We start from the raw sequence: 26619 nt of genomic DNA on the forward strand, positions 1-26619 counted from the left end.
CATTTACATTTTGAAGATTAAGCAAATTTGTGCTTTCTTTTAGGACCCCCACGTTGACTGTTACACAATGTCATCTATCAAGAGTAAACTAGGTTTGGATAGAGATGCTCTAGTTGGACTGGCAATACTGCTTGGCTGTGATTATCTTCCAAAGGTACACTGAAATTCACTATTCATAGTGTGGGTTTTTTTTTATTCCTTATGATTTACATAAATATTAATACAGTATTGTTATATGATTAAGAACCTAATTTAGAGTATAATTTTAGGCATAATAAAATATTCAATAACTAAAATAATCAGCATTTCAAATGGCATTAAAAAGCTGGTTCATTGTGACACTGAAGCTTCTAAATAAGAATAGAATAATAATTATTATCACAGTTTGAATCTCATAAACCATTACTCTAGCTTAAGAATTCACATTCAAGTTTCAACTACCCTTTTAAAGAAATAAAGGAATTATTCTTTTCTTGTGTCATGCTAATGTTAGTTTCTATCACTATTTTATCTATTTTTTGGTTTTCAGTCTTTAGCTTTCCAGCTGTGCAGATGCTTGGTGTTATTATTATTGTTGCTAGGCTACATGATTATTGGGATAAGCCATCATCCTTTTGTGCCGCATTCAATGTTGTTCAGAAAACCTTTGATTTATATCTTATAAGTTTATATCGTAACAAATAGGTATATTAAGTGAGTGATTAAGAATTATGAGGATAACCCCATTCTTAAATACTATATTTAAAAATACAAAATTACTTGTATTATAGCTCTTATTATGTAGTCCCATTATTATGTCCCTACTGATCATCTCTTCTTACCGAATCCCTCATTATACTATACTGTATACTCTATCCCCAAGAGACATCTAGAGAAGGAGGACATATAATTTTTTTTAGCCAGAGCTTAGGAGATAGGAAAAATAGCAGGGAAGTCAAATTATTAACTCTAATTTCTAATTTATGTCATCAGTGACCAGATGGTGAAATCAACTTTTTTTTTAAACTAATAAGTAAAGGAAGAAGGAGGAATGAAACTTTTAAATAACACACAAAAAAATTATTTTATTGTAATTGTAATTCTGAAATAGAAAATTTCTATTTCCCTTATGTAATTATTAAATCTTAAAACTAGAAGCAATCCAATGTTGAATGTAAGAAACCAACTTTATCTACAGTGGTGTTACATTATGCATTAGCCTTAGCTATTTTGAACATTTGTATTCTTCGTAACCCAAACTGCCATCTATTTATATTGTTCTTAAAGTTAAAGATTGTTAAGACTATATACTAATACTAGAGGGGTCCCTCCTGCCATTGCCGCTGCACTCACCATCACCAGTGGTGAGCCTTGCTCAGGGCTTCTGGCTGAGTGACCTGACCACTAGGGGGCAGCTCCTGCATAATCAGTGCACGTCATAGCGACCGGTAGTTCTGCTGTTTGGTCGATTTGCATATTGGCCTTTTATAATATAGAAAGATTAGAGGCCCAGTGCACGACATTCATGCACTGAGGGGGAAGAGGGTCCCTCAGCCCGCCCTGGGCCCTCTCACAGTCCAGGACCCCTTGGGGGATGTCCACCTGCCGGCTTAGGCCCGCTCCCCGCTGACAGTCAGATATTCCCCCAGGGGTCCTTATCGCTGCACTTGCCAGCCATGAGTCTGGCTTCTGGTTGAAAGGCGCTCCCCTTGTGGGAGCGCACTAACCACCAGGGCACAGCTCTTGCGTTGAGCGTCTGCACCTAGTGGTCAGTGCATGTTATAGCGACTGGTTGTTCTGCCGTTTGGTCGATTTACATATTAGCCTTTTATTATATAGGATGATTTGTCTTCAAAAAATTTAAGATGTCACTAAGTGCCGATACAAGAAGGGTGATACACAAAATATTTGGCAACTGGTATGCTGAGGACATAGGCTTGTGGTTGCCATCTGTTGTGCCATGTGCTACCATTTTAGTAGCAGGATCCTGGTGGGTTGGGAAGGGTATTCAGGTTAGAGGGTTTGCCAGCAGGCACTCAGGATGCTTGAGGAGTATTGTAAAACTGGTATAGCTATTCTAGTGTATATTGGCTAACCAACAGCCTTGCTTATAAAGACATATTCATCAACTTGTATAGGAACTGGAAGCCTCAACTTAAATCAGAAATTGTCATGTGAATTTATGCTTAATGGGTATTAAATTATTTTAATTTTCTTAACTTAGAACTCTTTTTTGTTCTCTTTTGACATCTGGGTCTTTAAATACTAAATTTCATATCATTAAATGAACATGCTTTTTCCCGATCATAAATATAACATAAAGTTAGCTCAAATAAAAATATTATCCAAATAATTAACAAAGAAAGCTATCGCCCTCTAAAATTCTGTTCTTCCTTCCCCTAAAACAAACACTATCAGTGGTTTGGTATGTAATCCTCTGACTTTCTTCCTTTGAATAGATTAACAATATAATTGTTACTTCACTTACATATCTAGATCACACCATAGGCTATTCTGTGGTTTTCATCTTACACACAGCAATGTATTTTGCACATCTTTTTCCATCATTATATAGTTACCACATTCGTTCAGCTGCATGATCAACTTTTGAATGGACTTAATGTACTTTATTCATTTTCTAATGATTAACATTTGAATTTCTTTCCCCCTTTCTGAAAGGGTGTCCCTGGAGTTGGAAAAGAGCAAGCATTAAAACTTATACAGATTTTGAAAGGGCAAAGTTTACTTCAGAGGTAACTAAAAATTAAGTTTTCTTGTGACATCAGACTTTTATTCTTGTTGAATTTTATAGTGAATGCTAGAGGACCAGTGCATGACATTCGTGCACTGGGGAGGGGGGGAGGGATGGGCGTGGGGATGGGGAGTCCCTCAGCCCAGCCTGTGCCCTCTCATAGTCCAGGACCCCTCGAGGTATGTCCGCCTAGGAGTCCTTGGCACTGCTGCAGAGGCAGGAAAATCACTTATTTTTATTCTGAAATTTTTCAAAGAAAGGGTTGGCAAAAGTAGGTTTACAGTTGTTCATATGGAAAATAATACAATAGTTAATAAATAATAATGCAAGAATAAATTCCTGTGTTTCACATATAACTGTAAACCCACCCCTGTATACCCTAAGCCATACTATATATTTTTCTCAATATGACTAGCTCACTGTAAACACAAGTAGATGTCAAATGTGTTTATTTATAACCATGGGCATTTGCTATGGGCTATTTTAGACTATTTTACTACCAAGTAAAGATAATGTAACATTAAAATAATTTTATTCTTAAAAATATTTTATTTTATCCTTAAAATCATTTTTAATATAAAATACTTTGATATTGAATTTATTTTTGTAAATGAAATGCCTAACCTGTTACAAATATTTAATAAGTAACACTTGATCAAAACTTTTACTTGACTTCCTTTGTTCTATTAACCATACATTTAAGAATATATGTATTCAAATTAATTTAGACTGAACAATTTAAGGGTTCGAACCAGTTAAGGAATATATTGAAATTTACAAACTATGCTATTTAGTTTTACAAACATGTGAACTAGATTTACTTGATGAAAGCAGTGGTTTATAAAAATTAATATTAAGGGTGATAAAATAGAGTGAATAAAGGAAAGAATGAGAACACTGGAGACTGAAACCAGTCTTGGCCTCCAGTTAGGTTTGAGATGGTGAGAGCATGAAAGGAAACACAAGTTGTAGAAATCAAGAAGGAATGATGATGAAAACAATTTCAAATTACTGTGCTTTTTCCTACAATACTTCTCTTTCAGCTGAAAAGCTATTGATAGATCTAAGCCTTCAATAAATTCATTATTGAGATCAGTGATTACTTTGCCAAAGCAGGAAAAAAGGGTATTCTTTGGCATGGAGGTGAGTTAAGGAATTATTTGGGAATTGTGAAAACTAATACAAAAAGGGAAAAACAAGCAAATGTGGCCTTTGGCCAGCTACAAGGCATTCTTATTGAAACAGTTTCAGCAAATTTGTACTTTTGGCAACATTTTATTAAATGTTGGTCTTGATATTTGAAAGTAATGAAATTGCATTTTTTTGTTATAATTATGTTTTAATTTTGATTAGCTTACACTGACTTCCCCTGTTTATTTTTAACATTTGAATCTCTATTATTTATCCAGCAGCCAGCATCAATTAATGCTAATTTTTATTAAGTGTGAAGTTGGTCTTTGTAGTATGTGAGTTAGAAGTTCCAAAAGCTAAATAATAATTCTTAGTGCCAGTTACTAGATTGCAAACTGAAGGTATAATTTAGTTTTTTATTAGAACTTTAATTTCTGTAAGTAGAGGAACAATTCAGAACTTATATTTTATGGTAATGTTTATCTTCTTCGTGGTTTTAAGTTGACATGAAACTTGTATTGAAAAATTAACTATTATGCCCTAGCCGGTTTGGCTCAGTGGGTAGAGTGTTGGCCTGTGGATTGAAGGGTCCCAGGTTCGGTTCCAGTCAAGGGCACATGCCTAGGTTGTGGGCTTAATCCCCAGTGGGGGGTATGCAGGGGGCAGCTAATCAATGATTCCCTCTCATCATTGATGTTTGTATCTCTCCCTCTCCCTTCCTCTCTGAAATCAATAAAAAGCATTTTTTTAAAAAAACTATTATTTAATAGACCTTTTAACAGTAATATACATTTTCTTAAAATCTTTCATTAAACAAGTAATGTTTTTGCTGTTTGGATAGGAGAATAAGAAAATGACAATTTCAAATGATCTGGATTTTTTAAACAGTTCTTACCCAGAAACTCCATGTTTTATTTAGTGTTATACTTTGCCCTTAACCCTTATTTTGATATACAGAAGTGTTCATGTACATGATTCTCTTTGTTTTATACTCTGGCACTTAGAAAAGATATAAAAAACAAATTTATATGAATCATTCTCCCTACATGTATGCTTAAGTGAAGATACTTTTTTTAAAAAAATAAAGGCTGAATGAATATATCAATATACACACACACATTCTTTCTCTCTCTCCCTCTCCCCTGCTCTGACACTCTTTCTCCTCTCCTGTTGGAATTCTTCTGTCTTTGGGGAACACATCTAAAAATTGAGGTACGTTAATTGAGGGCGGGTTTTTTTAATTTGGACAGTAACTTTATCTACCACCAAAGGGAAAATAAGTTGGTAGGTTGGAAGGGAACAGAATAACCTGATATTTGAGAACATGGCACTTTGGTGACCTTGGGGGTGTTTTTGTGTGTGTTTGTTTTTCTTTTTAAAGCCATTTTCTTTTAAAGGTTTATTCAGTGGAGTGAAGAAAAACCTTGTAACTCTAATCAACAACCACTAGTTATTAAAAAACTGGCTCATTGCTCTGTGTGTTCCCATCCAGGTAAGCAGACATAGGGAATGATATCTTGGAGTATTAGTGTCAGATACCCACATTTTTACCCCTGTTCTTATAGGTACATTTTATATTATCTTTCCCGCTAGATTGGGAATCCTCAGAGTCAGGAGTTGTCATATATACATAATAGGCACTCAGTAAATGTTAGTTGAATGACATGAAGTGACATAAATGATAAATATAGAACAAGTACAATTTTAAACTATGAATCCAAATTACTTAGATCTTAAAATTATGTTTTTAATGTAGAAATCTATTTTAAGGGGAAAAATACACTAATAGTATTGGGGAAAATGGAATTGAAACTATTTGTTTCTTTAACAGTGATTTACACTTATATATTTAAATGTTTCTTAATTGTCCTATAGTGCGTTTTAATTGTGTGAAGATAGTGCCTGGAAACTAATTTCTAAAACATGTTCATTATTTTTGAAAATAGCTTGGTTTCTCTTTATTAGTTTTGGAAGAAAAAAAAAGATGTCACTGATACATAGTAGATTAGAAAGGTCTTCCACTTTCAGCAGAGATTGAGGTCATGTTAGCTCATCTTTTAGAAGAAATTCTGCTTTATGTATTTGTCTTTTTTTTTAAATTCTTACCTGAGGGTATGTTCCCATTGATTTTAGAGCGAGAGGAAGAGGGAGAGACAGAAAGAGAGAGTCTTTCTCGATGTGAGAGAGAAGAACATCAATTAGTTGCCTCTCATACCCACCATGACTCCGGGATCAAACCCCCTTTGGTGCAAGGGATGACACTCCAACCAACCAAGGCACACTAGCCACGGCATTTATCTATTTGTCTTACCATGTTTTCATTAACATTATTACATTATAGATGAAATCATGGAAGAAAAAATTTTTTATGGATAAGATTCTCCATTCTATATTTTCTTGATAACTTATAAATGGTAATTTTAGGTCATATGAATTATGTATGCTCTTCCGTATTCTCAAAACAATGTTGAAGATGGTCATGTTTTCCTTTTAAAGGGAACTAGGATCCCACACCTTTGTCACTCATAGTTTGTTCATGTTCCAAGCATAATTTAAAAATAGTAATACAGGTAACTTAGAGCTAGACACTAAAAGAGGTAATTAATTGCTGTATTCTTTTAATATTTTAATTAAGGACAACACTTTATGAATTATTCTATAAAGTAAATAATCTTTTTTAATACTAATAATTATAGCCTACTTTTCTTGAATTTAGCTATCAAATTAACCACAAACTTTTCCATTGTTGATTATTATGAATGTATAATTTCAAGTTACAAATTAACACTTTCAGATAATGGAATTTACAGAAACAAAGTGTCATGTGATAGTAATAGCTTAGGATCTACTACACCTTAAAGATTACTATAGTGTGCATTATTCTCTTTAACCTAAATATATTGAAACCCTTCTATAAGCCAGGCACTGTGGTAGGCAGTATTCATTTTTGAAAATGTGGGTAAGTGCAAGAAAAAAAGTATAATAGAAGATAATTCTAAAAAGCAATGAAAATCATACTTTCTTATACCTCCCTAAAGGTTCACCTAAGGATCATGAACATAATGGATGCAAATTATGTCAAACTGATCGATATTGTGAACCACATGATTATGAATACTGTTGTCCCTGTGAGTGGCACCGAACAGAGCAGGACAGGCAACTGATTACAATAGAGAACAATATTAAGAAGTAAGTTTTGTTTTTAACTCATTCTTTTCTGGCATGACCTATTTTATATACCTGTGGTTGAATTATTTCCATATAGCCTTCCCCCATGTCTAAATTAATAATATTTCACAAAATCCTTTTCTTGAATTTACTAAAAATATAGGCCATTTCAGGAGATGGTAATATAATAGTTATTCAAAGTGAAACTTGATGACTGAGATACTATACAGACATTTTTCATTAAATGAGATTAGATGACATATGGTTTTAGTCTGATTGTATTAACAACATGTATATAATCTGTTTTCAGAAAAGCTTGCAGTTGTGAAGGATTCCCATTCCATGAGGTAATAACTAATAAATCAAGTGTGTTTATTTCAGAAGTTTTTTTTTTTAAGTTTTAAGTCTCAATTCCTATTTTCTTTTCTCTTGTTAGGTTACTCAAGAATTCCTTTTGAACAAGGATAAATTGGTAAAGGCAATCAGGTACCAAAGACCTGATTTATTATTGTTTCAGGTATCTGAAAATAAATTTTTTACAGATGAAGTTGAATAGTAGGAAGATAGAAGGGATAATCACTTTGAATGGTCTGCTATTGGCACCCATGCTTTTTTCAGCATTTATTTCTAGTCTTCATTTCTTTGCTACATAGTAACTGTACTTTGCAGACCATAAGGCAAATTATAATTATGCTGTTTGTTAGAAAACACCTTAAATACCATGTACAGATATATTGTATTCAGCGATATATTGGGGGAGAGGGGCTGATAACCAAAGAATGTCAGGATCAAGTACTGGTATATTAATTTGCACGGACATTGTGATTTGTAATCAGTTACATAAATTTAAATTTGGATAGTCTATCACTCACTGTGTGACACTGGATATGTGTTATCATCAAAATAGAAATAATATTACCTTACGAAGTCACTATGAGGATTAAATGAGATTATTTATATTAACTCCTAATAGAGTGGCTAGGGAAACAGTGGCTCAGTAAATTATAACTACTACTTGCTTATTCCTATCAACAACAAAAATAATAATGGTAACAAACAATTATTGAACATTTAAAATTTGCTTTTTTAAAAAACACATTACATATAATGTGACTTAATCTTCATAATCTGTGAGCTGGGTTGTATTTTACCTGAGGCTGAGAGAAGTTAAGTAACTTACCCAACATCTAGGAAATACCATGCTGACATACAAATGGAGAACCCTCACACTTAATTACTATGTACTATTGACTCTTTAGGAGGCTCATTGTTCTGTCGGTGATACTACTTTAATGTTCATTCTGAAGGAAAAAATAATATCATCAGAGTGCTCTTTGTCTCCAAGAGATAAGAAAACCTTATTTTATTTTTGTTATATTTACAGAGATTTACTCTTGAAAAAATGGATTGGCCCAGTCACTATGCATGTGAGAAATTGTTGGTACTTTTGACCCACTATGACATGATAGAAAGAAAACTTGGTAGAAGACACTCTAATCAACTACAGCCAATTCGGTATGAATTATGTGTGTTTGCATTTGAATGTCTTATGATCTAAAATTTTCTTCTTAATCAATACTAATAATAAAGGAATATTCAAACTGTCCAAGACGCTGTCACAGTAACAGTAACAACCAAACAGCAGACTGGCAGGCTGCGTGGGGCGACAAGGCCAGCAGGGGGGTTAGTGAGGGATGACCAAACAACTGAACAGCAGGCTACGTGGGGCAACCAGCGGGGGAGTAGTTGGAGGTGACCAGGCTAGCAGGGGGGGCAATTGGGGGTGACCAGGCTGGCAGGCAGAGGCAGTTAGGAGTGATTAGGCTGGCGGTGGGGACAGTTAGGGGTGATCAGGCAGGCAGGCAATTGAGCAGGTAGGAGCCAGCGGTCCTGGATTGTGAGAGGGATGTCTGACTGCCTGTTATAGGCCCGAGCCCTGGGATTGGGCCTAAACTGGCAGTCGGACATCCCCCGAGAGGTCCCAGAATGGAGAGGGTGCAGGCTGGGCTGAGGGGACACACCCCCTACACCGTGCACGAATTTCGTGCCCCGGGCCTCTAGTATCTTTATAAAGATGGAGGAAAGGTCTCCTGGAATAATTAAAAGCTTAGTCAGGGGTGGGCGAGCTTCCAGACCTTGTGTGTCCACCCTTCTCTGTAGAAGTAAAGATATTTGCCTTGCTAAAAAAAAAAAAAAAAAAAAAAAGCTTAGTTAGGGCTTACAGCCAAGATAACATAAAAACTTCACACTCTGACATACTTTCCTGCTTCGAATACATAGTTATAATAGATTAAAAGAAATCAATAGTATAATAAGATATAGCCAGGCTTAACCAGGTAACTATTTCAGTGACCAAAAAAGGAACAAAAGTGTAAAGTGAATAGAGGGACCTCAGTGAAGGGTATGTCAGTGATCTTTGCACTATTCTTGCAAGCTTTCTAAAGGTTTGAAACTTTCAAAATAAAACGTTTGCAGGAAAGTATCAAAGAAAAAAGATAAACAACAAAGAAAAGACAATGAGATAGCACACATCTTTCATAATAATAATAGATGTCAAGAGATGACAGGATAATATTTTAAAACTTTGAGTAAAAATAATTGGCAGCCTAAACATTATTAAAATATTATTCACTGGCTGGTAAGGCCTTTCCAGACATATGAAGACTAAGAGTTTACCATTCACAGGTCCTCATTAAAAGCACTATTAAAGGATGTACTTCATTCAGCAAGAAGAAAACTGAACCCAGAGGGAAAATGTAGATAACAAGAAATAGTGGTCAGCACAAAATTGATAAAACATAGCCAAATTAATAAACTGACTGGAAAAAATATGTATATAAATATCTACATAATGCTTGATGGTTAAAATATGATCATAAACTTCCGAAGTGTATGTGTAGACATATAAGGGTAACCACTAAAACATTAGAAATCCAGTATCTTCCAAACCAATTCGTAAAATAATACTATCAAACCAAGCCCTGGCCTGGTGGTTCACTTGGTTGGAGCACTGTCCCCTACACCAAAAGGTTATGGTTCGATTCTGGGCAGGGCACATACAGGAGGTAACCAATTGGTATTTCGCACATCGATGTTTCTCCCTCTCTCCTTCTCCCTTCTCTTTCTAAAATCAATACACATATCCTCAGTAAGAATTTTAAAAAAAAGCACACACAAAATTACCAAGCCAAAAAAGTATAAGAAGGAGGAAGGGAGAAGTAGTGAACAAAAAGCTTGGTAACAGAAAACACAAAATAAGAAATAAGAATGAGTTCCACTATGTTAGTAATCACAATAAATGTAAGTAGATTAATATCATTTATTAAAAGACATTTTATTGGATGAGTAAACAAAATTCAGCAATATTCTTATAGGGCATGTACAGAATATACATTAAGTTAGAAAATAAAGAGACTTAAAAGATTTTCCAGGCAAATATTTACCAAAGTGATGTAGAAAAATTAACAAACAGAATAGACTTTAAGACAAAAATTATTATGGAAAAGTGGTACACTGAATAATAATGAGAGGAACAATCTACTCATACACTCTAATAATTATAAGCCCTATACCCCTAACAATAAAATCTTTTGTATAAGTTAGTTGAATAACAATGTGGTTATTCCTCACAATATTTTTAATATTATAAAAATAGAATAAGAATCAATGGATATTGAATTATTCAATCTATAAGTTGAAAACTTACAAGTTACTCATGCAATTGAACTTCATTAGATGAATTTGTTTTTCAGAATTGTTAAAAACCGGATCAGAAATGGAGTTCATTGCTTTGAAATAGAGTGGGAAAAGCCTGGTATGTATCATTTTAAGCAGTTTAAGCAGCTTTTATAACATTAAACCATATGTGTTTAGCAAATATTGTACACATCTGTAAAATATATGTATGTATGTAAAAAATAGAGAAGAAATATGTACCCAGGGTTAATTTCATAGTTTCCCTGTGCTATTTAAATAGGCTTTGACTAATAGTAAAGATTAAAAACTTCAAATAATTTTATTTTAATGTCTTAAATTGGCATTTCTTTTGTACCTAATGTTTAAAAAATAATATGAAGATAGTTTGGATTGGTATTTTTCAAGAAAATACTGCTACAAATGGTCTGCTCATTGGATTTCACTGTGGGGAACTCTTCCTCTCATTTTCTTACTCTTTAGTTTTCATGGGAATTTTTAGTTGTCTTACTCTTATTTTTGTTATAGACAGAAATACAGTAAATTCAAATTAGCACCAAAACCAAAGGCAAGAAAAGCACAGATTATTTAAATGGAAAATAATCCCAGTTTCATTTCTGTTCGGCATTGAGATTATATTGTGTGATTATGGGTGAATGAGTGAGAGAGTAGATTTATCAATGAAGGTTTAAGTTACAGGTAACTTGAAGAATGAAATTAATAAAGAATTTGATAAACTGTTCTAAGCAATAAGAAGAAGATAGAAAGCTGAAGAATTTTGAAAACTGCTTGGAAGCAGTCCCACAAACCTTAGTCTATTTTCAGGAAGGAAAGTGGCATTAACCCAGTTTGGCCGTGCAGATCTGTCTAGAACTGAGGATTGGATGCCTGCTTTCACTTATCTTTGTGGGAGCTGTCCTTTAAGGGGAAAATGTACCCCAAGCTAGTTTAATTGAGAAACACCTTAAATTCACCGATTTCTATTATTTCTACTTTATTATACTCATCAACTAATATTTTCATTAGAGTTTGGCCTCTCTTGAGCTATTTTCCCTCATGTAGGATAAATGCAAAAATTTACTTATATATCTTATTGTGAATTTACATATAAACCCTCTCGTTTTCATTTATCACTAAGCCTGGGTATATCTTCAAGAGTTGATAACATCTGGAAAATAGTCCAGTATAAACCCCTTATCAGGGGTTACATTTAACATGGTTTTAGTTACCAGCAGTCAGTCACAGTTCAAAAATATTAACTGGGAAATTCCAGAAATAAACAATTCATAAGTTTTAAATTATGTGCCTTTCTGATAAATTCTTGTGATTTCGTGCTCTGTCCTGCCTGAGATATGAAACATCCCTTTGTCTAGCATATTTAGGCTGTATATGCAGCCCACCCATGAGTCACATAGTAGCCATCTCAGTCATCAGATTGACTGTCACAGTATTGCAATGATTGTGTTCATGTAACCCTTATTTTACTTAATAATGGCTCCAAAGTTCAAGAGTAGTGATGCATTTGGACATACCGAAGAGAAGCTTTAGAGTGCTTCCTTGAGTTGACAGGTGAGTACACTACAATAAGATATTTTGAGAGAGAGACCACATTCACATAACTTTAATGATAGTATATTGCTATAATCATTCTATTTTATTATTGTTGCTGTTAATCTCTTACTGTGCCTATTTATAAATTAAACTTTACCATAAGTATATGTGTATAGAAAAAAACATAGTATGTATGGGGTTCGATACTATTGGTGGTTTCAGGTATCCACTAGAGATCTCGGTTTATAACCCCATGGATAAAGGGGACTACTGAAATATTTTTGATGACCCTTTCAATCCTGTTCTTTTCATTAGACACCACTAAAGAAAGTTAATATTGAAGTTTTAGTCAACTGTCTATTCCCATTCTTTATCTGGGTCTTAAACACTTATTATACTAAACTAAACCATTTAACCTTACCTACACAAAGACTTATCCTCTATGCTGCTCCTTCTGCCTCTGAAACAAGAGACTTTAAAGTTCTAATTTAAAAGTAATCTCCTTCTAAAAGAACAAAGTTCGAGGGATCACGATACCAGATATCAAGCTATATTACAAAGCCACTGTTCTCAAAGCTGCCTGGTACTAGCACAAGAACAGACTTATAGACCAATGGAACAGAAGAGAGAACCCAGAAATCAACCCAAGCCATTATGCTCAATTAATATTTGACAAAGGAGGCAAGAACATACAATGGAGTCAAGACAGTCTCTTGGGGGCGACCAGGCCGGCGGCAGTTGGCAACCAGGCCAGCAGGGGCGGCAGTAAGGGGCGACCTGGCTGGCGGGGCGGGGGAGGGGGGGGCAGTTAGGGGCAACCAGGCTGGCAGATGTGGGCAGTTGGGGGCAACCAGGCCGGCAGCGGGGGAGGGCAGTTAGGGGTGACCAGGCTGGCAGGGGGAGCAAATGGGGGTGACCAGGCTGGCAGGCAGAAATATACAAAAATAAACTCAAAATGGATAAAGGACTTAAACGTAAGACAGGAAACCATAAAAATCTTAGAAGAATCCATAGGCAGCAAAATATCAGAAATATGTCATAGCAATATCTTTACCGATACAGCTCCTAGGACAATGGAAACTAAGGAGAAAATAAACAAATGGGACTACATCAAAATAAAACCTTCTGCACAGCAAAAGAAACCATCAATGAAACAACAAGAAAGCCCACTGCATGGGAGAATATATTTGCCAATGTTGATATCTGACAAGGGTTTAATCTTAAAAATTTATAGGGAACTCATACAACTTAACAAAATGAAGATAAACAATCCAATAAAAAAAATGGGCAAAGGACCTAAATAGACAGTTTTTGAAAGTGGACATACAGAAGGCCAAGAGACATATGAAAACATGCTCAAAGTCACCAATCATCTGAGAGATGCAAATCAAAACAATGAGGTACCATCTCACACCCGTCAGAATGGCTATCATCAACAAACGACAAGTGCTGGAGATGATGTGGAGAAAAAGGAACCCTCGTGCACTGCTGATGGGAATGCAGACTGATACGGCCAATATGGAATTTACTCAAAAAATTAAAAATGGAACTCCCATTTGACCCAGTGATCCCACTTCTAGGAAATATCCCAAGGAATCAGAAATACCAATCAGAAAGGATATATGCACCCCTGTGCTCATAGCAGCACAATTTACAATAGCTAAGATTTGGAAACAGCCTAAGTGCTCATCAGCAGATAAGTGGATTAGAAAACTGTGGTACATCTACACAATGGAATACTAGCTGCTATAAAGAAGAAGAAACTTTTACCATTTGCAACAGCATGGATGGACCTGAAGAGCATTATGCTAAGTGAAATAAGCCAGTCGGAGAAAGATAAATATCAAACAATCTCACTTATTTGTGGAATATAATGAACAACATAAACTGATGAACAAAAATAGATCCAGAGACATAGAAGCATCGAACAGACTGTCCAACCTCAAAGGGAAGGTGGGGGTGGGGAGTGGGGAGTATGAGCAACCAAAAGACTTGTATGCATGCATATAAACATAACCCATAGATACAGACAGTAGCGGGTGAGGGCATGTGCTGGGGGGTGGGAATGACCAGGGAGAGGTCAATGGGAGAAAAAGGAGACATATGTAATACTTTAAACAATGAAGAATATAAAAAAATAAAGTAATCTCCTTCCAACTCTTGTTAGGCAGAAGAAAATCAATTCTATACTAGAATCAGCAGATTATTAGAATAGAGATATTATAAAGCAATATTTGTAATAAATCATCCATTGTGGATGACTTAGTTTACCTGGTAAACTTTGTTACCTGGAAAATTGAATTTTTCATATCTGTAATTAAGGCTGTTTTACTGTATTTTTAATCTTTTAGAACATTATGCTATAGAAGATAAACATGGAGAATTAGTTCTACAAACAATAGAAGAAGAATCATTATTTGAAGCAGCTTTTCCAGAGATTGTTGCTGTTTACCACAAACAAAAGATAGAAATTAAAGAGAAGAAAAAGAAAAGTAAGTATCTCATTTGATAGCCACACACAGCTGTTGTAGAGGAGCTATCTGTTCTACACGAGTCAATATTGTCTAAATTTTGCTGAAAGTTATATATAAGAACTTGCTTCTTTGTCTTGATACACTATTAAAGCTGAAAAGCCGAGAGTAAACCATTTTCATATGTGTCTGATAAGTTAATCAAGTGTTAATAATAGTAATTACACCAACCACTTATTGAGCAAGTAGTATATGTAATATATTTTGGATTATAAATACATTTTCTTTATTTCCCAGAAAAACTAAGGAAGAAAATTCAATCAGACATTGTTTCTGGAAGAAAATATTTTATAATATGTTGTCATTAATTATTTTGTTTGTTTTTTAATTTTGTTTTATTGCTTAAAATATTGTAAAGAGTATTACATATGTCTCTTTTTTATTTTTCCCCCTTGACATTCCCCGGCCTCCCCTACCTCCCAGTGTCTTGTGTCCATTGGTTATGCTTATATGCATGCATACAAGTCCTTCGGTTGATCTCTTATCGCCCCCTCCAGCCCCCCAACCCTCCCCAGCCTTCCCACTGTAGTTTGACAGTCTGTTCGATGCTGCTCTGCCTCTGTATCTATTTTTGTTCATCAGATTATAATGGTCTTTATTATCCATAAATGAGTGAGATCATGTGGTATTTTTCTTTCATTGACTGGCTTATTTCACTTAGCATAATGCTCTCCAGTTCCATCCATGCTGTTGCAAATGGTAAGAATTACTTCTTTTTTACAACAGCATAGTATTCCATCGTGTAGATGTACCACAGTTTTCTAATCCATTCATCTGCTGATGGGCACTTAGGCTGTTTCCAGATCTTCCCAATGGTAAATTGTGCTGCTATGAACATAAGGATGCATATATCCTTTTTAATTATTTTTTTATAATTACTTACAACACAGTTTCTAGGAATGCACTGGGACAAAAATGCAAAAATTGCTTATATAGTTTTCAATCTGAACTGTTTAGTTTATTTGTTTATCCAAGTTAAGTCAAATAAAACAGGTTTTAATTATATTGTATTTTTCTTTTCAGGCGTGAAAACTAAGCCTAAAGAAAATAATTTGCCACAAACAGATGAGATGAGTTTTCAGTCACTCATAACTTTAAAACCCACATGTGAAATCTCTTCTAAACAGAATTCCCAGTTAAATTTGGAAATTTTCCCTGACTCGGCATTACCCCAGGAATCTATTTCTGCGTCATTGAAGAGCTTGCTTTTATCTGAAGATGCTCTCTATGTGAATACTCAAGAACAGTTAATGTCTTCTTCAAAACCTTTGGCTTCACAGCAAATTACAGCTGTCAGTAAATCTCTAATTTCAGAATCTAGTCAACCAAATATCTCATCCCATAATGTGTCGACGATTGCTGATCTACACTTGAGCAGCATTGATTGGGAGGGAACTTCTTTTAGTAATTCTCCAGCTATTCCAAGGAATACTTGCTCTCATGGCTTAAAATCAGGACTTGAAACAGCCATCCCTCATAGCTTTAAACATATCCCAGGACAATTGTCATGTGACTCAGAATGGTGTACCACAAATAAAGTGTTCAGTTGGGATCTTCAAAAGACTAATCCTGAAGAGCATCTGTGTTCTGGCATTACTGACTTACATAGTCAGGATCTGCCTTTAAAGGAACGAATACTTATAAAATCATTACATCCTCTGGGTAAAGTACAGCCAGACCTGAAAACTTTATCCATACGCACAGTAAAAGAATCTTGTAAGGCTAGCAGTAGTTCTGATTGTCCATCACATCTTTCAGAGGATCTAGGAATTTATTTGCAAAAGGAATCTAGGAACTCTAAAGTTCTAAAAGGAGACCAGCTGTTTCCAGAAAACTATAAAGTGAATACTTCTATACCCTATTCTGTCAAAAACATGATAGTAAAGGCCTCTGATGCTAGAGTCGAGCCACCAAATACTTCTTTAGATCATAGTAGAAATGTTGACTTGCAAACCACTCAGAAAATTGTAATGAAGAAAAGTGTTTGCCTTGACAGATATTCCTCTGATGAAGAAAGTGCCCCAGTGTTTGGGAAAGCTATGAATGCAACTGAGAAAATGAAGCAGAGTTTTCAGAAGCACAAACCAGCCCAATTCAAGAAAAATGATGCTAACAAATTGAGTAACCCTAAGATACATATTAAAGAAACGGAACAGTATGTCCAGACTTCTAAAACAGCTGTAAATGAAGAAAACTATTTCCCAGATGCAGCCAAAGTTTCTCTGAGTTCCCTACAGTGTCATAAGGAAAAAGATGACTCTGGTACTTATTTGGATAGTCCTCTTCCTTTATGTCAGAGATTAAAACTGAGGTTCCAAAACACTTGAAATTAAAAATGTTTAAGTGTTAGTTAATATTCTGGTATCATCAGCATTAGCAGAGGCAGAAGGAAGGTGTCTAATTAATGTTTGGCAGAAAAATGTAATGTAGTTTATATGTCAGGAGATACTTTTGCCATTTTAATCAAAATTATAATTTTTAAAAGTTACCTAAAACTTTTATTTTAAAAGATAATCTTTGTGGTAAAACTAGATAATGTATATTTTTAAAACTTACTCTTGCCATATTTTATATCTTTATTGACTGTGCTTTAGTCATAGCTTTAAAGTGTTAATACAGTACTAGGCAGAGTAAAGGCTTCATCTTTTTGCTCATTTATACCCATGTCTTGCACAAACCTCTATAGTGTTTATATTTCAGCTTGTTCTCAAGAAGATAATTCTTTATAATTGCCTAAAATCTCTCAATGTCTTCTATTGTGCCTTTTTGGAGAGTTATATTTCTCTCCATGTGAAGATACTCTTAGTATGCTCTTTTGCTTTGGTAACTTTTTTCTCTTTTCTGAGGAGAAAATGGAAAAGGAGGAAGATGATTGATATATATAGAGAAAAAATAATGGTTGTAATGCTCAATAAACTAAGGAAAGCTACTCTTTATATATCCCCAGAAGTTAACAGGTTTGCCAAATGGAGAAAAGATTTGAAAAATAGAATATATAATCAGAAGAGAATTAGAAACTTGCTGAGGATCACACAGCTAATTAATAATGATGTGGGGATTAGATTTCTTGCCTCCTAGTTTGGTGGCATTTTTTCTGTTTTCTTTTTCTTCTATAGCACTTTTTTCTTTTCCTTACTTTTATTTTAAAAATGAATCTATATAATATTGAGTTCAACTTCTCCAAATAATAAGTTGTTTATTCATTTATTACTCAAAAAGTCAAGAGCAAGCATGTCAAACTTTCTACCACTGGGCCATATGCCTCGTTTAAATAAGGCATATGGCCCACCAGCTGCGAGTTTGACATGCTTGGTCTAGAGTAGTGGTTCTCAACCTGTGGGTCGAGACCCCTTTGAGGGTTGAACGACCCTTTCACAGGGGTCATCTAAGACCATCGGAAAACACATATATAATTACATATTGTTTTTATGATTAATCACTATGCTTTAATTATGTTCAATTTGTAACAATGAAATTGGGGGTCACCACAACATGAGGAATTGTATTAAAGGGTCTCGGCATCAGGAAGGTTGAGAACCACTGGTCTAGAGGCAATTAGATTGGACAGGAAAAAGTAAAACTGTCAATATTTGCAGATGACGAAATTTTGCGTGTACAAGATCTTAAGGAATCCACTAAAAACTACTAGAACTGATAAATGAGTTCACCAAGGTTGCAGGATTTAAGATCAATATACAAACATCAATTGTGGGCCTATATATCTTCAGTGAATAATACTAAATGAAGTTAAGAAAATTCTGTGTACAACAACACTAAAAGCAATAAAGTGCTTTGTAATAAATTTAGCAAAAGTAAAGAATTTATACTCTAAAAACGCAAAAGTATTGTTGAATGGAAAATTTTAGAAACTTAAATAAATGGAAAGACATTCCATGTTATGATTAGAAGACTTGATATTAAGATGGCAAACTAATTTACAGATTTAGTGCAGTCCCCATCAATTCCAGCTGATTTCTTTGCAGAAACTGACAAGCTGATTCTAAAATTCATATGGAAATTTATGGGACACAGAATAGGCAAAGCTATCTTTAAAAAGAGAAATGGGAGGAATTGCCCTTCTTAAATCTGATTTGAAAATTTACTACAAAGCTACAGTAATGAAGAATTTGTTGTCATCGCATAAAGGTAGACATATATATTAATCAGTGGGATAGAATTGAGGGTCCAGAAATATACTCTCACATTTATGTTCAATTGATTTTCAACCAGAGTGCCAAGACAACTCAGGGGGAAACGAGTAATTCAGCCAACACTACTGGTACAACTGGGTAGCCACATGCAAAAGAATGAAGTTTGACCCCTACCTCTTAGAGTATACAACTAGAGGCCCGGTGCATGAAATTCATGAACAGGTGGGGTCCCTAGGCCTGGCTGGAGATCACGTCCAATCAGGTTCCCCGCCTCCTTACCTCCCTGCCTCTTCCTTCCCTCGCCACCCACCCCGGGTTCCCTGTCCCAGCCTAGGCCCTGGCCCTGATCAGATGATCAGGACCTGCCGGGGGTGGGGGCAGGGGTGGGGTGGGCAAGAGTTTGGCTGGTAGGTCCCATCAGCGATTGGCGCCTGTGGGCTGGGGGCAGCTCCTGTGTTGAGCATCTGCCCCCTGGTGGTCAGTGTGCATCATAGCGATCAGTTGTTCAGGTCTCTTGGGCTTATATATACATACTAGAGGCCTGGTGCACAAAAATTTGTGCACTCGGGGGTCAGCCCGGCCTGTGCCCTCTCGCAGTCTGGGACCTCTCGGGGGATGACCACCTGCTGGCTTAGGCCTGCTCCCCGGGGGATTGGGCCTAAGCTGGCAATCAGACATTCCTCTGGCAGCCCGGCAGCCCTTGGGGGATGTCCACTTGCCAGCGGGGAGCAGACCTAAGCTGCAGTCGGACATCGTTAGCACTGCTGAGGAACCAGGAAAGGCTCCCACCACCACTGCTGTACTGGCAGCCATTAGCCTGGCTCGTGGCTGAGCAGAGCTCCCCCATATGGGAGCGCACTGACCGCCAGAGGGCAGCTCCTGCATTGAGCATCTGTCCCCTGGTGGTCAGTGTGTGTCATAGTGACCGGTCATTCCCAGTCTTTCTGCTGTTAGGGTCAGTTTGCATATTACCCTTTTACTATATAGGATAGAGGCCTGGTGCACAGGTGGGGGCCGGCTGGTTTGCCCTGAAGGGTGTCCCGGATCAGGGTGGGGGTCCTGCTTGGGTTCCTGGCCAGCCTGGGTGAGGGGCTGATGGCTGTTTGCAGCTGGTCACACCCCCTTCAGGGTGGGGGTCCCCACTGGGGTGCCTGGCCAGCCTGGATGAGGGGCTGATGGCTGTTTTCAGGGTGGCGTTCCCCACTGGGATGCCTGGCCAGTCTGGGTGAGGGGCTGAGGGCCATTTACAGGCTGGCCTGCGACTGAAGCTCCCAGCCTCTCCTTCTTTTTCTTTTTTTATTCTGGGATTTATTTACCTTCTATAATTGAAACTCTGTTGCTTCACTGGTGCTCCCAGCTCTGAGGCTGCGGCTGGCTGAAAGCAGGTATCTGGGGTTTGTTTGGCTTTTATAATTGAAACTTTGTTGCTTTTGGAGCTGTTGCTTTTGGAGCTTAGAACAGGCTGTGGCAGGCAGGGTACCTTGGCTTCTTCCATCACTGGAGCAAGCAAGCCTCCTGCTCTCTTCAGCTGCGTGGCTGCTGGCCGCCATCTTTGTTGGCAGTTAATTTGCATATCGCCCTGATTAGCCCATGGGAAGCGTAGTGGAGGTATGGTTAATTACCCTTTTTGTCTTTTATTAAATAGGATAGATAACTCAAATGGATCAAAAACTAAATATGAAAGCTAAAGCTGTAATTTGATGAAAACAAACATAAATCTTTGTGACTTTGAATTAGGAAATGATTTCTTTGATATGGCACCAAAATCTCAGACCAGGAAAAATAAACTTCATAAAAACTTTGTGTTTCAGAGGGCACCATTAAGAAAAGGAAGAGATAGGCCTGGCTGTGTTGCTCAATGGTTAGGGCATCAGCCTAAGCACCAAAGGGTCTCAGGTTCCATTCTCAGTGCCGGTCAGGGTGCGTGCAGGAGGCACCCAATCCCTCTCTCTTTCTCTCTCTCTCTCTCTCTCTCTCCCTCCCCTTCTCCCCCTCACTTTCTCCACCCGCCTCCCTTCATTCTCTCTAAAAAAGTCAGTGGGAAAAATATCCTCAGGTGGGGACTAACAACAACAAAAGAAAAGAGAACCCACAAAATAGAAAATATTTGCAAATCATAAATATGATAAAGGGTTTATATTAAGAGGGGCTTGTATAAAGAACTCTTAGCTCAATAATAATAAGACAACTCAAAAGCTGGTAAAATATCTGCATAGACATTTCTCCAAAGAAAATATATAAATGGCCAATAAACACATGAAAAAATTCTCATCATTATCAGAAAAAAATCAAAACCACAATGAGATTCCACTTCCCACCTGATAGGATGGCTAAATAAAAAAGACAGATAATAACAAGTATTGGTGAGGATGTGGAGGATTTGGAACCCTTTTAACCTTCTGGTAGGGATATAAAATTGGGTAGCCACTTTGGAAAAAGTCTGGTGGTTCCTCAAATGGTTAAACATAGTTACCACATTATGCATTATATCCACTCCCCAAGTATATACCTAAGACATGAAGGCATATATCCACACAAAAACTTGTACACAGATGTCCATAGAAACATTCATAATAGCCAAAAATGTAAACAACCAGAATGCCCATCAACTGATGAGTGGATAACAAAATGTGGTCTCTTCATGCAATCCTATATAATAAAGAGCTAATATGCTAGTTAGACCGGATGGCAGAACAACCTTCCAGAACGACCTTCCGGAATGACCAGTGGGCAGGTGGCAGGGCTGCGAGGGCCAAGGCAGTGGGGCTGTGAGGGCCTACCCTTGTGTGAATTTCATGCATTGGGCTTCTAGTTGTCAATAAAATGAAATGAAGTACTAATAAATGTTACAATGTGATGAACCTTGAAAACATGCTAAGTGAAAGAGGCCAGTCACAAAAGACCACATGTATGATTCAATTTATATAAAATGTTCCAAATAGGCAAATCTATATAGAAACAAGTTACACTCTTCATAGACTTAAATACTCATGCTCCTTAAATACTTGTGTTTCTTAAATTATCTCTCTTTTCTTACTCTATTCACTATTTCTACATATTTTCTGCTCTCATGATTCAGATACAGATATTTAGCGGAGGCTTTTCTTCTAATGTATAGATCTGCTTATTTAACCAATTCCTGACATCACTGGGGATAAAAGTATAGTAATAGAGATGGCAGAAGCTCTGAGTTGCCTGTTACATCTAACCTGGATGTACTTCCAAGCCTCGCTGTAACTGGTTCCTGTGTTCTAAGTGGTCACGCACATTCATTTATCCTGGAGACATTTACTTGCAGTAATAAGTGCACATGAAATGCCAAGGGCCAATAGGAAATACAAAGTAACATAAAACCCAATTCTTATTTTCAAGAAATTGAAAAGAGCAAGATAAAGAAATATGGCATATTTACATACAAGGATCAATTATTTAAAAAACAGTAAATTATGTTGGTTAGCATAGAATTGGGTGTTTAATGAATGGAATAGACAATCACTGCCACCTGGATCAGAGGAGGGACCGTTCTTTTGGCAGATTTGACTGGGCTTTGAAGTATAGGCAAAAAATTGGCAGAATTGTAGCTGTGTTACAACAGCACATTTCAGTGGATGAGGGATTGATTAGCTTGAGGTGACGACATAGAATAAAGACGGTTGGCATGCTTAGAGAATGTTGGAGTCTTATTTGGAACTTCAGTCTCCAGGGAACAAATCGCTCTGCAGACAAGGAATGGTCAGGGATTGAGAAGTGAAGAATCGAGCAGAAAGCAGACTAGGGTATCTTTGGGCAACGGGGAAAAGAAATAAGACAAAGTGTAGCAAAGAACGTGACCAATATGCTAAAAGATTCTGACCATATAAGCCATATATAAAGGTTTATTTTAAATATCCAGAAGGAAAAATAATCCTAATTAAAACATATTCTCTGGGGATCTGATGGTCATGATTTGTTCAATCTGGGCACCACAATTGGCTCTGATAGTTCCATCCAGTCCAGGTAAATACTTACAATATAGAGATGTCCTTTTTTTATTTTTTAAATATTAGAAGTGTTCTGGGGATTTTATGAGATGAGAACAATGTGCTTGTTCCGATATAATTTGCAGCCCAGTCGGTGTGACTCAGTGGTTGAGGTCAACCTATGAACCAGGAGGTCACGGTTAGATTCCTGGTCAGAGCATATGCCCAGATTGTGGGCTCGATCCCCAGTGTGGGGTGTGCAGGAGGCAGCCGATCAATAATTCTTTTTCATCATTGATGTTTCTTTCTCCCTCTCCCTTTCTCTCTGAAATCAATAAAAATATATTTTCAATAAACCAAATGTTATTTGCAGCTGATATATTACTCATTTAGCCACCTAATATATTTATTGAACAACTACTTTGTAAAAGAGCCCTATGTTTTTCTGTGTATCACAGCCAGCTGGAGGTCCATGGAATTTAAAATAATTTTTTCAAATCACCCAGCTGGAAAAAGCTTCAGTTGGGGCTAGAAGTCAGGTCTCCTAATCCCTTTAGTGAAGGACCTTCCCTAATATTTATGTTTCCATAATTCATTCAATTCCATTAGTTGTTCTCTTTGTGGTCCTGAAGAAATTGTGCATACTTCCATGATAGTATTTATCACATTTAATTCATACACTCAAAATATTAGTTGAGTGTCTATTATATAGCAGGTACATTCTTTTTTTAAAAAAAAAATGTACTTATCTTTCTCTAAGATAAGACAGAATTCTGAACACAGGGATTAACTCGTATTTATTTTTGTATCCCCCAGCACTATGCTCAGAGTTTAATTCTCTGCTTCAACAACTCTTATTTATCCATCAAGACTCAGAATAAACCTGGTCTTTTCTAAGAGGGGTTTATATAGCTTCTCAAGAACCCCTCCTCTTTCCTATAGACTTTTAAAATATTATCTGCAAATAGCTTTATTTTGAGTGGTTTGCATTTTGTCTCAGGTACCAGGCTGTGAGCATCTTGTATTCCTGAATCTAACCCCTAGCAGAGGGGCTGCCACAGAAAGCCATCAGGGAATGGGTGCTGATTGCCCGGTGGTGAATTTGGGGTCTTCGTTCTTCCATTCTCCATCAAGAAAGATCAGATCCAGTTGGATGGTTCCCTCCGTCAGCTTGATCACGTGTCCCCCTTTGTCATGTGAAGATGCCAGGGTGAGATGCCTTGCTTTCTGAAGGTGAATGGGCTAACTCAACCGCTCACTATTCCTGTCATGCTGGTAGCACTTAGGGTGAAACAGCTTAAATAATATTACCAAAGGCAGCCTCCTTTCATCTGCAGATTAACGTGGCAACATTTATCACCTTCTTAGCCAGGAAAACCGTTTATCAGCCCCTTAAAGGACTCGCCACATTGCCTTTAAAATGACAAGCTGCAGAGTCAGGCCCAGGACAGTCCAAAAAAGTGGGACCTTTGCTGATGATTGGACAATGTACTTATTCCCAGGCCAGATAAATTCAATAAATTGCCTGTTTGGCACTGCAGGAAAGGGTCATCAGGAAATCAGGCTGAGTCTTCTGTGCTGAGAATGACTGAGTATTCTGCTAATGTTTGGAAGAATTCCTTGGTAAGCACCAAACAGAACTTCCTTCATAGGGATTAAGTGCCTGAGCTTCCTCAGCATTATTCTGTGCCAAGACCCAAAAAACAAAATGTTGACCTCCCCAAAATGGCAAAATCTGCCTGCGTATTTAGAATTCTCTGATCAAAAACCGAATGGGAGAATTCTATACTGTTTGCATCATCGTAACTCCTACTCATCTACCACTCAACAGATACCCACCTTCCTGCTGTGAGTGAAGTCTCCAAGTGCTGTCCTTTGAATCTGAAAATGAAAATGAGTGATTTATTCAACGTTCATGTAAAGGTAGATTACAGATTCTTTGCCTTTTTTGTTTGTTTGTTTGTTTTATTTGAAAGCAATGTGGATTCAGTGATTGCTCCAAAGTAATATTGCTAAAGTCATTTACATTTTTATTAAACTGAGAATGCCAACCCTGTGAATGCCAGATGCCAGAAGGCTTATTTTAACAGGTCTGTCCAAACGCAGACGGCTCAAGTCCAGGCCCTGTGAAGGCCCCATGACTTCACAGCTGGGATAGTGCTAGGAGAGGTGTCAAGGACTCCATACAACCCGGTCTACATCCTGTGAAACAGACCAAAGGACATTTTCTTTAATGTGGGAGGCAATGGTCTGAGTAATTGTCCGATTTCTGATAGAGACTGGCTACCTTGGGCAAATGTTCCCAGCTTCTGCATGCTTCTCCTACATAGGTGGGAATGATATTTCCTTCCCCCCTTCACTCTCATTTACATGTTGAGAATAAACAGCTTTTGGAGAAACAGACATTAATGTATACATTTAACATCACTGATTTTGATTTGTCAAATCTATTGATGAATAAGCGATGTTCTTAAAATGTGTTGTATTATAACCTGTGTAATTTTTTGAGAAGGTAATTTGTCTCTAATATGAAGAAAAAAGACAAAACATATTGGATAGTATAAACAGTAGTGAATCTTGGGAGAAGAGAAATGACACTATTAAATGTTTACTATTACATCCACGCATTTTTCTACTTTTTCAAAATCCTCACATTTGCTCCACAGAAACTCTGAAAGGCAGGCACGTCTAATCCCCTGTTTATATATGAGGCTAAGAGAAGTGAAGGAACTTATCCAAGGTCAACATATAGTAAAAAGCAGGGCCAGGATTTGAACCCAGAGCTAGTAGTCTAACTGCACAGTTTCTCTGGCAAAAATTAAGACTTCTGTATACTCCACATTTATCTAAGTGTATGACACTTTTAAAGAAACAACCTGTCAGAGAGATGCATTGACTTCTACTGATTTGATTTCTGGAAAACTGGCCACTAAATCAGAGTAGTTGAGCCCCAGAAAAGCAAGAAATGATCACAGAAGTTACAGTGGGAAAGCTGGGAGATTTGGGTGTAAGGGAGGACTGGGAGGTGCGGGACATCCAGGGCACAAAATCTCCTAGAAGTTTCATCCCCTTCCTTTGATGCTCTAACCACCAGGGCCAGATGTCCCCAGGATGAGGTCATCTGCGAGTTCTCAGTGGAGTGTCCATTAAGAGCGGCTCCTTTTTGGCATTCATTTCTGACTTGAGTCACCTTTGCACAGTGACTGCAAGGGGCTGGGCCTGTTGTAATCGGCTAAGTGCATTTTTTACTAATCTTGAAAGCAACCCAGAGAAGTAAAGCAACATGCCTGTGGCCACACAGTTGGTATGCTCATCTCCTCCCAGTTGCATTGCTCCCTCCAAAGGGGACAGGGACTCTGAGGGACTACTCTGGCAGGGACTACTAAAAGCGCCTCCTAACTGACCTCCCTGCTTCAAAGCACTCACGCCCTTTGTAGTGCACACATCAGCCAGACAAATCTATAGAAAGTGCAAACCACATTCTGACACCGGCACCGCCTTCACCCTTTTCCTCCATGCAAAAGCTTCCCATCGTGCTTGGTGTCAATTCCAAATTCCTTGACAGTCTGTCAGGTCCTCCGTGGCTGAGCCCTGCCTGTTTCCCTGACCTCATCTCTGGACTCTTCCCCTCGATCAACTTGCTCAGCGTGGGCAAACTACGGCCCGCGGGCCGGATCCGGCCCGTTTGAAATGAATAAAACTAA

The 26619-nt window shown here is 37.2% G+C and overlaps 1 protein-coding gene across 8 annotated transcripts in view; it reads left to right on the forward strand.

The window, feature by feature from the left end:
* GEN1 (GEN1 Holliday junction 5' flap endonuclease) overlaps nucleotides 1-26619 on the forward strand; it is a 50845-nt gene that overhangs the window by 13953 nt on the left and 10273 nt on the right. For 4 of the 8 annotated variants that reach the window (XR_011473135.1, XR_011473136.1, XM_070428711.1 and 1 more), the window contains exons 5-15: nucleotides 44-154; nucleotides 2659-2732; nucleotides 5260-5354; nucleotides 6901-7051; nucleotides 7341-7377; nucleotides 7467-7547; nucleotides 8415-8545; nucleotides 10783-10844; nucleotides 14626-14766; nucleotides 15829-17067; nucleotides 24747-24838. Coding sequence is in view for 3 of the 8 variants with exons in the window: in XM_070428711.1 (XP_070284812.1) it covers nucleotides 44-154; nucleotides 2659-2732; nucleotides 5260-5354; nucleotides 6901-7051; nucleotides 7341-7377; nucleotides 7467-7547; nucleotides 8415-8545; nucleotides 10783-10844; nucleotides 14626-14766; nucleotides 15829-17067; nucleotides 24747-24838 (2214 nt within the window). In the remaining 5 variants the exon portion in view is untranslated. Of the gene's footprint in view, nucleotides 1-43; nucleotides 155-2658; nucleotides 2733-5259; nucleotides 5355-6900; nucleotides 7052-7340; nucleotides 7378-7466; nucleotides 7548-8414; nucleotides 8546-10782; nucleotides 10845-14625; nucleotides 14767-15828; nucleotides 17233-23915; nucleotides 24149-24746; nucleotides 24839-26619 lie in introns of those variants that run through there. The other 4 variants (XR_011473139.1, XR_011473137.1, XR_011473138.1 and 1 more) reach the window with 3 other exon arrangements.

Source organism: Myotis yumanensis, unplaced genomic scaffold (assembly GCF_028538775.1).
Source record: "Myotis yumanensis isolate MYYU_CA2020_CCGP unplaced genomic scaffold, mMyoYum1.0.hap1 SCAF_11, whole genome shotgun sequence".
In the NCBI taxonomy this organism is placed as follows: Eukaryota; Metazoa; Chordata; class Mammalia; order Chiroptera; family Vespertilionidae; genus Myotis; species Myotis yumanensis.